General features: G+C 38.6%; 1 protein-coding gene across 1 annotated transcript in view; it reads right to left on the bottom strand.

Moving 5' to 3' along the window:
* SUSD1 (sushi domain containing 1) overlaps window positions 1–13,554 on the bottom strand; it is a 311,600-nt gene that overhangs the window by 78,882 nt on the left and 219,164 nt on the right. Inside the window, exon 13 of the mRNA XM_072598065.1 lies at window positions 2,890–2,986. Coding sequence (XP_072454166.1) covers window positions 2,890–2,986 — 97 coding nt within the window. The remainder of the gene's footprint in view (window positions 1–2,889; window positions 2,987–13,554) is intronic.

Here is a 13,554-nt window from a genome sequence, read left to right as displayed (position 1 = left end):
AAGTTTTAAAAACAAACATTAAAAATTGTTTTTGCATGCAACTGGGAAATAAGATATATAGACAATGGGGTATAGAAATCTATCCCTACAGGAAAATAGAAGGGAAAGAGATAAGTGTGTGTGGGGTGATAGAAGGGAGAGCAGATTGCAGGAAAGGGTAATCAGGATGCATGCTGTCTTGGGACAGAGGAGGGGAGAGATGGGGAGAAATTTTGAAACTCAAAATCTTATGGAAGTGAACGTTGAAAACTAAAAATAAATAATAAAAAAGAGTAAAAAAAAGAAAACACTACTCTCTCCCTTGGGATAGACAAACTGATTTCTTTTTTATCAGAAATGTAATTTCATAAGTATACGGAGCTCCTCTACCAAAGCACGTCCATAACTTCTGGGCAACTTAGTGTTCAAAGGCAATGAGTAGTTCAGTGACTTGCTCAGTATCATATAGTAGATGTTTAAGGCAACACATGAACTTGGGTCTCCTTGATTCTGACTCTAACTCTCAATACATTACTCTGCAATTCCTTTCATGAAATACAAGTTTAACATTGATTGCAAAACTTTATTCAAAACACCTTTGGACATAGACTATCTGTAGACTAATGGAAAAGCAGGAGAAATAAGAGTCTATGTTCCAAGAGGCAATGTGGTACAGAGAAAAACCCGAATTCTAGGACCTTAGTTCAACACCTGTCTTCTACTTATGACTTTTGTGACCTTTGGCAAGTCATTTAAACCTTAAGCCTCAGTTTCCCCTGTTGTAAAATGACACTGAACTAGATCAATGGTAAGAAACTTATTTTTGGAAGAGCCCTATGGGTGGCATATTGACTTAGAAAATTCCAAATTAACATCATATATGTTTTATGTATTTTTATTTGTTATACATTTTTCTCTATTATGTTTTCATTTGGTTCTGGCAACAAAGGAGTTTGGCAGGCCTCTGATATAGCAGCATACAGAGTGTGATAACTCTGGACAATACTAAATCTATAATTCAATCCTGCCTTTGAGACTCTATTTCCCTGGGTCTTAATTTTCTAGATAGCTTCTATACTTCGTTCCATGATAAAATCTAGGATTCTATGATTCTCTAATCCCACACAATGTTCCTATATATCATCCCATGCCTTCTTTCTCACCTGTCAGTGTCATGAGAATTATCACTTAAGACAGTGGTTCTCAAACTCTGTGGTCTCAGGATGCTTTTACACTTTTAAAAATTATTGAAGACCTCTAAAAACTTTTATCATAGATATTATATTAATTGATATTTACCATATTAGAAATGAAAACTGATAGATTTTTAAAATATTTATTAATTTATATCAAAATAACAATAACAAACCTATTTAATGTTAACATACTATATTTTATAAAAAATAACTATATTTTACAAAAAATAGTGATTAGAGTGGCATTATCATATATTTTTTGCAAATCTCTTTAATGTCTAGCTTAATAGAAGATAATTGAATTCTCTCATATGCTACTGTATTCAATCTGTTGTGATATAATGATCTGGTTGAAGTCTACGAAGAAAATCTGGCCTCACGCAGGTAGTTGGAAAAGGGAAGGGTATTTTAATAAACCCCCAAAGCTTTGTATTATTATGAAAACAGTTTTGACCTCAGGAGGCACCTAGATAGTTCAATGGATAGAACATGGGGACCAGAGTCAGGAAGACCTGAGTTCAAATCTAGTCTCAGCACTTACTAACTGTGTGATCTTAGGCAAGTCACTTAACCTCTGTTTGCCTTAATCCATTGGAGAAGGAAATGGCAAACCACTCCAGTATCTTTGCCAAGAAAATCGTAAATGAAGAGTAGGACATGACGACAACAAAATGTGCCAGGTACTAAATATAAACAAAAGGAAAGGCAGTTCCTTCCCTCACATAATTTATATTCTATTTTAGCAAGACAAAACATAAAAGGGAGAGGAAAAGCCTGGAGAGGGGTAATAGAGTTGGAAAGCACCTTGGAGGGAGCTTGGTGAATAGCTGGTTTGGGACAAAATGTAGAATTGGAAGGACTATCAAAAATTAAAACTCCAGTCTCTTAAATCCAGAGTTATTTCATTAAAATAAAGGAGATTATTAAGTATTCCCTCAGAACTTTTATTTGTTATACATTTTCCCCAATTATATTTTCAGAATTCACAATTATATGAATTTGGTGCGTGGGGAAGAGAGCTGCTCAGTCTTCCCTATCAGATAGGGTGCAATATGGGAAATGTTTTAATATTAGCTTTTATAAAGGAATATGGCCTCCATGCTAAGAAATCCTTATTTCCATGGCCCCTAGATATTTATTCTGTGGTAAGTCAAGTGTCATGCATTACAGTAAAGGCTCAAGGCTTCTCCTGGGCAGTAACATGTGATCCAGTACAATTTCAGAACTTGCCTAGGGTGCACAGATGTCTTGTCCTAACCATGCAATATATCATCTGCAGTTCTTTCTGGAGACTGGAATTCATTATCTAAATGGCTCAGAGCAAATACACCACAGGACAGAGATGAATCATATTAACAACATTTTGCAAATCTTAGCAGCTACATTTTGTGTACACTTCTTAGCAGGTGAAATCATGCTGCTAACTCGCCATGCCTTGTTGGCTGACTCTTCAATAGAGATGTTTTTCAGTGAGTTATCCATGGATGTTTTGTTTTGTTCTTGGTGATTTGTTTTGGTTTGTTTATGGCTTTATCCTTTTAGACTAAGCATACTTGGTCAAGCATTTCTCCCATGGTAGGAGACACCAAGATCAAGGGTGAAGTTCAGGGACATGGAACCAAAAAGGGAATTGTTGCACTTAAGATCACTGGCCTACTTAGTACCATTCTCTCACCACTTCAGCCATTTGCTCCAAAGAGCCATAGTTACTGACCTGATGGGTCCATTTTTGTCTTCTGCTTTCCACAGACTCAGGGGTGGTAAAGGACCTCCTTGTACTGCAATAAATTCAATGTCTGGAATGGGAGGCTCTGAAATAAACAGGTGAAAGAATCATGTGTTTACAAAGGGCCTTTCACTGGAAAATAGAGATTAGATTTGTTTGGGTAGCCCAAAAGAGCTAGAAAGTTAGGAGCTGCAAAAAGGAAAATTTAGAGAAGTTTTTTTTCTTTTCTATTTTGACACAGAGAAAAACTTCCTCACTTTCTGACAGATATTGACTCAAGATGCATGAGACATACATTTTTACTGAGAAATTTGTTACAAGAATTTTTTTTCTTTTTCAAAGGAAGAAGGGAAGGAACAAACAAACAAATAAAATCAACTTTCCTTACAGCTAGAACTATCTTAAAGTGGAATGGACTGCTTTGGGAGATTGTGGCTTCCCCCGTCATTGGATGTCTTGAAGTGAAGGCAAAATTTTGTAGACAAGATTCCTACATTTGATTTGAAAAGGGATACCAGGAATAGGAGGCTGTGCTGGCTATTTAGGATGTCAAGGACATCTGTCTGAGGTTGGTAGAGAGACCAGATAGGGCCAGGATTATTTCCCCTCCTTTTTTTGCCCTCAGATAGTATACCCACTATATCCCTATTATGTGCAGACATCAGAGACAGTGCCTGCTCATGAGCCAAGAACTTCCCCCAAAACCTAGCAGCAAAGATCCTGGTGACTGATCATGGGGAACTTGAAGATTCTCAAAAGCAAAGCCTTGGCAGGAATCTGAAGTGCTCATTAACAGCATGTCTTGGGACTATTGGAAACCCACATTATAAGTCATGACTGATAGCACCAGAATATGTGGTGGGCGGGGAGGGAGAGGGATAAGGGATCATTAGACTATTTCAGAGTAGCCAGAGAACACAGAAAAAAAATCAGACCAGTTATTTTAGCAAACGAAACTAAAAATTCTACAGGGGAGAAACAGTTTTTTATTTTTCACACTTAAAGAAGACCAAAATAACATCACCATGATATAGTTTATCTCACCATGGTAATGGGGAAATTAGAACTTATGAGAAAATAAAGTCTAAAAATCTATAAGCATACTCATCAAGTACCTCTAAGAAGGTGATCTATGGCTCAAAAACAGTGGGCCATTAACTGGAAGTTCAGTTTAAAATAATAAGAGATTATAAGAAAAAAATGAAAACATACATAAACCAGCTCCTTTCAACTCTGCCAGATGGTACATATTCAGAGGGAACTTGACCTGACCTAAGATGAAGTTTCTAGAACTCCATGAACAATTTGACTACAATGCAGATGGCCAGAAATTGCCAGATAAAGATGGAAAAACACTTTTTGGAGCTATTAATTTTTTAAATTGCAAGTGTGAGCACAATAATTCAAAATACATAAATACCTGTGAAAACATATAAAAGTACCAGGTGTCTGAAATAAATGTTGCATCCTCTGATTTAGAGGAACTGAATCTTAGACTGTGTGATGTAAATATTTTGCTAGAGACTGACTGGTTAAAGGATCTGTTCTAAACCTGTAAAGGAAAACAAACTCAAATACAAAATGATGCATCTATCAAAGTGAAATTTGTAGAAGAAAATAGGGTAAAAGTATTGCACAACTAGTAACTTATTTTTCTCAGTACCAAGGAAGTTTACTTTGCTGGGATTCAGAAACAGTTTGACCCACTCATTCTTTAGGATTAGTTTGTTTAGTTTCCAATTAATGTTTAGTCTATCTTTCCATGGCCCTTTATTACATATAATTTTTATTACACCATGATCTGAAAAGGAAGCATTGACTATATCTGCCTTTCTGCCCTGGATTGTGAGATTTTTATGCCCTAGTACATGATTAGTTTTTGTGTATGTGTCATGTACTGTTGAGAAAAAGATACATTCCTTTCTATCCCCCTTCAGTTTTCTCAAGAAGTCTATCATATCTACCTTTTCCAGAATTCTATTCACCTTCTTAACTTTTTTCTTTTATATTTTGAGGTTGGATTTATGAAATTCAGAAAGGGGGAGGTTGAGGTCCCCCACTAATATAGTGTTGCTGTCTATTTCTTCCTGTAACTCCCTTAACTTCTCCTTTAAGAATATGGATGCTATACTCCTTGGAGCATATATGTTTAGTAATGATATTGCTTCATTGTCTATGGTGCCTTTTAGTAGGACATAGTTTCCTTCCTTATCTCTTTTGATTAAATCTATTTCTATTTTGCTTTGTCTCAGATTAGGATTGCTTTCCCTGACTTTTTTACTCCATTTGAAGCATAATATATTTTACTCCACCCTTTTACCTTTACACTGTGGGTATCCCCTTTCAAAGGTGTTTCTTGTAAACAACATATTGTAGGATTACAGTTATTAATCCATTCTGCTATCCTCCTCCATTTGATGGGAGAATTCATCCCATTCACATTCATAGTTATGATTGCTATCTGTGTCTTTCTTTCCATTCTATTTCCCCCTCCTGTTTATGCTTTTATTTCTCCCTTCTCCTCAAAAGAGTTTTACTTTTGACTACCACCTCCCTCAATCATCCCTCTCTTCTATCAGCCCCCCTTCACTTTTCTTTCCCCTTTCCCCTCCTACTGCCTGTAGAACAAGTTAGATTTCTATGCTTAACTGAGTACGTTGTTCCCTCCTTGAACCAAATCCAATGAGAATAAAGCTGAAACAACACTCATCTCCCTCCCTTCTTTTCCTCTACTATGTTTTTGTGCTTCTTCATGTGATGTAATTTACCCTTTTCTGCCTTCTCTTTTCCTATTCTCCCATTACAATCCCTTCAGACCCTTTAATTACTTTTTTATCATCACATCAGTTAATTTATACCCACTTCCTCTATCTACGTATATCCTTTTTAAATCTCATAATAAATATATACCATTCTCAAGATTAACAAGCATCATTCTCCCATATAGGGATGTAAACAGTTGCCCATATTGAATAACAAGTTTTTTTTCTTTTTTCCCCCATTTACCTTTTTATGCCTGTCCTGAGTCTTGTATTTGAAGATGAAATTTTCTATTAAACTCTGGTTTTTTCATCAGGAAGGTCTGGAAAACTTTTATTTCATTGAATGTTCATCTCCTTGCCTGAAAGATTATGCTCAATTTTACTGAGTTTTACTTGGTTGTAGTCCAAGCTCCTTTGACTTACTGAATATCATTCAAATCCCTCCAATCTCTTAATGTAGAAGCTGCAAGGTCTTGTGTGGTCCTGACTGTAGTTCCTCAATGTGTGAATTGTTTCTTTCTGGTTGCTTGCAGTATTTTCTCTTTGACCTGATAGTTTTGGAATAGGGCAACAATATTCCTTATCATTTTCAATTTAGGATCTCTTTCCAGAGGTTACAGGTGGATTCTTTCTATGATTATTTTGCCCTCTGGATCTAGGACTTCAGGGTAATTCTCCTTGGTGATTTCTTGGAAGATATTGTTCAGGCTCTTTTGTTCATCATGATTTTCTGGTAGACCAATAATGCTTAGATTTTCTCTCCTGGGTCTGTTTTCCAGGTCAGTTGTTTTTCCAATGAGATATTCTACATTTTCTTCTATTTTTTCATTCTTTAGATTTTCTTTGACTGATTCTTGATGCCTCATAATGTCATTAGCTTCTTCTTGCCCAACTCTAATTTTTAACACCTTGTTTTCTTCAGTTAGCTTTTGTATCTCCTTTTCCATTTGTCCATTGTTCCCTTTTAAGGAGTTATTTTCTCCCGTTAAGCTTTTTATCTCCTTATTCATTTGGTCAATTGTACTTTTTAAGGTGTTGTTCCCTTCAGTGAATTCACTTATGTATTTCTAAAATTGTATTTTTAAAATTATTGGTCAATTTTTCTTCTACCTCTCTAATTTATCTTTTAAGATCCTTCTTTAGCTCTTCCAAGAATGCTCTTTTGCCTTGAGACCAGTTCATATTCCTTTCTGAGGTTTCAGATGTGGGTATATTGTCAGTGCTGTCCTCTTCTAAATTCATATTTTGATCTTCCCTGTCCCTGTAGTAAGATTCTAAGGTCTGATATTCTGATTTGCTTCTTGCTCATGTGATTGTCTTTTTCCTAACTTTTAAAGTAGATCTTGGCTTCTGGGGCACAGGGGGTTCTGTCCCATGTTTCTTGTGCTGGGAGCTTGGGGCTTGGTTACTAGTTTCCTCTGCTGTAGCCTCTGGTTTTGTCAGTTAGAAGCTATAAAATGCTGGAACTTACCTGGTGCTGAGCTGGCTGGTGTGTGCCAAGGCCGAGGTCAAGTGAAGTCTTTCTGAGTTTCCCCAGGGTTACACTGAAGTCCACAGAGTGAGGTGTGGGGGAGGAGTAGTCTGATCACAGGAGGTCTCCTCCTTCCCTAGAGCTGCTCTAGAGCACTAGCAGGTTCAGCAGCTGATTAACCCCATCTGTGCTGGTATATGCCCAATTTCCCTGGCTGTGCTAAGGCATGCCTGGGGTCCTGGTGCTGGTGCTTACCAGCTCCACCCTCTGGGGCTCAAGATCTGCTGGGTAGCTGAGGTGGGGTTGTCTGGGACAACTCCGGTCTTCCACTGGTCCCCTTCAGCCACAACAAGAGTGACTCTTCTCATTGATCTCCCTAGCTTCCTAAACTGAAAGACTGTTGTGCCCCTTCTGCTGATTCCTATTCCTGGATTTTTCTTGGGGCACTATTCTCTGGGTTTTACAAGGTCAACAAGGGGAGGGTGAGAGCACTTACAGTTTACTCCACCATCTTGGCTCCTGGAAGTTCAAGTGACTTTCAAACATTTAGTCTGTGGACTGTTATCCCCAGGAGTGGCTGCTGTTAATAAAACGGGGAGGGAAAGAGGTTCTGCGGTTCTCTTTCACTCAGGTCCGCTAGATTCCCACCTTCTGCTGGGAAGTTTGGGAATCCACACTGCTGCTTCTGATTCTGTCTGCCCAAGCCATTCCCACTCTGCTATGACTGAGTCTATGCTGGTGCAGTCCACATGCTCTGCACTCCCCCAGCCCCATGTAACAGATCCTTCCCATTGACTTTCCAGGCTATCCTGGGCTGGAAATCTGCCACACTCTGTCTCCTAGTGGATTCTACCACTCTAAAATTTGTTCAGATTCACTTTTGAGAGGTTTCTAAAGGAATCTGTGGTAGAGCTCAGGTGAGTCTGTGCTTTCACTCCACCATCTTCCCTCTGCCCTGCCCCCCCCCCCCCCAAAGCAGTTTGAACAGATATTTAAACAGTTCAACATAAAACTGAAAACTGGAGTGGATGCCTCATTCTGGTATGATAAACCATAATTAACCTGAATAAAGGACCACTATCATCTACTAAGATTTAAAGCACATGAGGGGGCAGACAGGCCTTTCAAGGATTCTTACACAAACAGGTGCATGGTGGGTGGCTTTAATCCAAATGCGATTTCTAAAATCCAAATGTGGTTGAGGACTTCTGGGAGCCAAGATGGTGGAGGAAGCAGTAAATCACTCTCACTCTTTTTTACTGACCTCTAAAAAACCCCAAAATAGCATCCCAGATAAAATCCTGGAACAACAGAAGCAGTAGAAAGACAGGGAAAAGCAATCTTTTATTTTTATTTCTTTAATTCATTAATTAATTTTTAGTTTTTAACATTCACTTCCACAAGATTTAAATTTTCTCCCCATCTCCATCCCCCTGCCAAGATGGTATGCATTCTAATTTCTCCTTTCCCCAATCTGCCCTCCCTTGTGTTACACACATACACCCCTTCTCTTATTCCCATCCCCTCTACTTTCTTGTAGGGCAAGATAGATTGCTACATTCCACTGCCTGTGTGTCTTATTTCCCAGTTGTATGTAAAAAACAATTTTCAATATTTATTTTTATTTTTTCTCTTTTTATTATGTTTACTTATTTTTAGTTTTCAACATTCATTTCCACAAAATTCTGAGTTCCGAATTTCCCCCATCTCTCCCCTGCCCCCACCCCATAATGTCTTGCATTCTGATTACCCCTTGCCTCAATATGCCCTCCTTTCTATCATATCTCTTCCTTCCCTTATCCCCTTCTTCTCTCCTTCCTAGTAGGGCAAGATAGATTTCTATACCCCATTACCTGTATTTCTTATTTCCCAGTTGTATGCAAAAACAATTCTCAACATTCATTCCTAATACTTTGAATTCCCACTTCTCTCCCTTCGTTCCTCCCCACTCATCACCACTGAGAAGGCAAGCAAATCAATAAAGGCTGTATGGGTGGAGTTTTGCAAAAGACTTCCATAAAAGTCATGTTGTGTAACGCTAACTATTTCCCTCCATCCTGTCCTGTCCTCCATTTATTCTATTCTTTCTTTTGATCTTGTCCCTTCCCAAAAGTGTTTGCTTCTGATTATTCCCTTCTCCCACTTGTCCTCCCTTCTATCATCCCTCTCACCCAACTTGCTCCCTTCTCCTCTACCCTTCTGTAGTGCAAGATAAACTTTCATACCACACTGAGTGTGCATGTCATTCCCTCCTTAAGCTAAATGTGAAGAGAGTAAGCTTCCCTTTTTCCATCTCACTTCCTCCCTTTTCTTCTCCCCTGAAAAAAGTGTTGTCTTGCCTACTTTATGACTGATAATTTGCCCCTTTCCATTTCTCCCCTTTTCCTCTCAATACATTCCTCTCTCAAAACTCAATTTTATTTTATTTTTTTGTTTTAGGTATCATCCCTTCTTATTAAACTCACCCTGTGCTGTCCGTATACGTGTGTGTGTGTGTGTGTGTGTGTGTGTGTGTATGCATAATCCCTCCAACTACCAAAATACTGAGAAAAGCCTCAAGAGTTACAAATACTATCTTTCCATGTAGGAATGTAAACAATTCAACTTTAGAAAGCCCTTTACGATTTCTCTTTCCTGTTTACCTTTTCATGCTTCTCTTGATTCTTGTGTTTGAAAGTCAAATTTTCTATTCAGTTCTGGTCTTTTCATCAAGAATGCTTGATTTCATTGAATGACCATTTTTTCCCCTGAAGTATTATACTCAGTTTTGCTGGGTAGGTGATTCTTGGTTTTAACCTTAGCTCCTTTGACCTCCAGGGTATCATATTCCAAGCCCTCCAATCCCTTAGTGTAGAAGCTACTAGATCTTGTGTTATTCTGTTATGTTTCCACAGTACTCAAATTGTTTCTTTCTGGCTGCTTGCAATATTTTCTCTTTGACCTGGGAACTCTGGAATTTGGCTATGATATTCCTAGTCATTTTCCTTTAGTGATCTCTTTCAGGAGGTGATCAGTGGATTCTTTCAAATTCTATTTTGCCCTTTGGGTCTAGAATATCAGAGCAGTTTTACTTGATAATTTCATGAAAGATGATGTCTAGGCTCTTTTTTTGATCATGACTTTCAGGTAGTCCAATAATTTTTAAATTGTCTCTCCTACATCAAAAGCCTCAAAGAAAAATATAAATGGGGCTCAGGCAATGGAAGAGGTCAAAAAGGATTTTGAAAATCAAGTAAGAGAAGTAGAAGAAAAATTGGGAAAAGAAATGAGAGTGATGCAAGAAAATCATGAAAACCGAGTCCCTAAAAGGAGACCCCAAAAAATGCTGAAGAAAATAATGCCTTAAAAAATAGACTAGGGGCCGGAGCCAATATGATGGAGTGGAAAGACACATATACTCTAGCTCTTCCCCCACAGCCCATAAAATACCAGTAAAGAAAGACTCTCAACAAAGTCTAGAGCAGGAGAAGCCACAGAACAGTAGAGTGGAGGAGATATCCAGCCCAGGGTGACCTGAAAGGCCAACAGGAAAAGTCTGTCGCAATGGATGTGGAGGGCAGCCCAGCCCAACCTTGGTTGGATGGCGCTGGAAGGAGGACCAGAGCAGGCCTCAGGGGTGTAATCCTGGGTAGCAGCAGCCACGGTTCATAGATCCCTCAACACACAGCACCAAAGATAGCTTCAAAGGTGAGTGAAAGGGCTTTTTCACCTCCCTGACAAGGGAGCAGGGTCCTCCCCTAGCCCTGGTCCCAGGTGGTACAGGGGTGGCAACAGCAGCAGTGGGTGGTGGCTGCAATGCCTGGGCAGGCAGCAGTCAGTATCTATTTTTGGATAAAGCCCCTGGGGGGAACTGAGCAGCTGATCTGAACCTCAGCCCTGAGTGACAGCCCTGCCCCTGCCTAAAGCCCCTGGGGGAACTGAGCAGCTGATATGAATCTCAGCCTCAAGCCTGGACAGGGAGTAACATCTTTCCCTTGATTGTGCCACCTTGGAGGAACTGAGGTCTTACAGGTCCCCAGAGTACACCCTACTTTTGACAAAGGACCCAAAAGTCAAGTAACTGGTTGGGAAAATCCCAAAAAAGGGGGGAAAATGACTATAGAAAGTTACTTTCCTGGTGAACAGGTACTCTCTCCCATCCTTTCAGATGAGGAAGAACAATGTTTGCCATCAGGAGAAGACATAAACGTCAAGGCTTCTGCATATAAAACCTGCAAAATAAATATGCAATTGTCCCAGGCCATAGAAGAGCTCAAAAAGGATTTTGAAAATCAAGTAAGAGAGGTGGAGGAAAAATTGGGAAGAGAAATGAGAGTAATGCAAGAAAATCATGAAAAGTGAATCAACAGCTTGCTAAAGGAGACCCCAAAAAAGGCCAAAGAAAATAACACCTTTAAAAATAGGCTAACTCAATTGGCAAAAGAGGTCCAAAAAGCCAGTGAGGAGAAGAATGCTTTAAAAAGCAGAATTAACCAAATAAAAAGGGAGGTTCAAAAGCTCACTGAAGAAAACAGTTCTTTAAAACTTAGAATGGAACAGATGAAGACTAATGACTTTATAAGAAACCAAGAAATTACAAAACAAAACCTAAAGAATGAAATAATGGAAGATAATGTGAAATATCTCATTGGAAAAAGAACTGACCTGGAAAAGAGATCTAGGAGAGACAATTTAAAAATTATGAGATTACCTGAAAGCCATGATCAAAAAAAGAGCCTAGACATCATCTTTCATGAAATTATCAAGGAAAACTGCCCTGACATTCTAGAACCAGAGGGCAAAATAAATATTGAAAGAATCCACAGATCCTGAAAGAAATCCAAAAAAACCTCCTAGGAATATTTTAGCCAAATTCCAGAGTTCCCAGGTCAAGGAGAAAATGTTGCAAGCAGTCAGAAAGAAACAATTCAAATATTGTGGAAATACAATCAGGATGACACAAGATCTAGCAGCTTCTATATTAAGGGATTAAAGGGCTTAAAATATGATATTCCAGAAGTCAAAGGAACTAGGAATAAAACCAAGAATCATCTACCCAGAAAAACTGAGTATAATACTCCAGGGGAAATAATGGTCATGCAATGAAATAGAGGACTTTCAAGCATTCTTGATGAAAAGACCAGAGCTGAAAAGAAAATCTGACTTTCAAGCACAAGAATCAAGAGAGGCATGAAAAGGTAAACAGGAATGAGATATCATACGTGATATACTAAAGTCGAACTGTTTACATTCTTACATGAAAACATAACATTTGTAACTCTTGAAAGTTTTCTTAGTATCTGGGTAGTTGAAGGGATTATACACACACACACACACACACACACACACACACACGCAGCCAGAGAGCACAAGGTGAGTTGAATAGGAAGGGATCATATCTAAAAAAATAAAATTAAAGGATGACAGAGGAATATATTGGGAAGAGAGAGGGAGAAATGGAATGGGGTAAATTATCTCTCATGAAAGAGACAAGAAAAAGCTTTTCCAATGGAGGGGAAAAGGAGACAGGTAAGAGTGAAAACATGAAGCTTATTCTCTTCACATTTTGCTCAAGGAAGGAATAACATGTACACTCAATTTGGTATGAAAATCTATCTTACACTACAGGAAAGTAGGGGAGTAGGGAGTAGGCGGGGGGGTGATGGAAGGGAGGGCTAATGGGAGGAGGGAGCAATTAGGAGTATATACTCATGGGGAGGGACAAGGTCAAAGAGAGAAGAGAAGAAATGGGGGACAGGATAGGATGGAGGAAAATATAGTTAGTCTTACACAACATGACTATTATGGAAGTCACTTGCAAGCTACACATATATAGCCTATATTGAATTGCTTGCCTTCTTAGTGGGGATGGATGGGGAGGGAGGAAAGAAGAGAAGTTGGAACTCAAGGTTTTAGGAACAAATGTTGAGAATTGTTTTTGCATACAACTGAGAAATGAGAAATACAGATAAAGGGGTATAGAAATTTATCTTGCCCTACAGGACAAGAGAGAAGATGGGGATAAGGGAAGGGAAGGGTATTAAAAGGGAGAGCACATTGGTGGAAGGGGCAATTAGAATGCATGGCATTTTGGGGAGGAAGGGGAGAGATGGGGAGAAAATTTGGAACTCAAAATTTTGTGGAATTGAATGTTGAAATCTTAAAATAAATAAATTTTAAAAAATGGACTAACTGAAATGGCAAAAGAGATCCAAAAAGCCAATGAGGAGAAGAATGCCTTAAAAAGAAAAATTGGACACATGGAAAAGGAGGTCCAAAAGTTCACTGAAGAAAATAATCCCTTAAAGATTGGAATGGAACAGATGGAAGCTAAGGACTTTATGAAAAAAATCAAGAAATTAACAGAAAAAAAGGAATGAAAAAATAGCAATGTGAAATATCTTAGTCAAAAAACACCTGACCTGGAAAAGCAATCTTTTA

Source organism: Notamacropus eugenii, chromosome 3, assembly GCF_028372415.1.
Source record: "Notamacropus eugenii isolate mMacEug1 chromosome 3, mMacEug1.pri_v2, whole genome shotgun sequence".
In the NCBI taxonomy this organism is placed as follows: Eukaryota; Metazoa; Chordata; class Mammalia; order Diprotodontia; family Macropodidae; genus Notamacropus; species Notamacropus eugenii.
The sequence above is the reverse complement of the archived record's forward strand: the minus strand, read 5'-3'. Positions and strand labels throughout refer to the sequence as shown.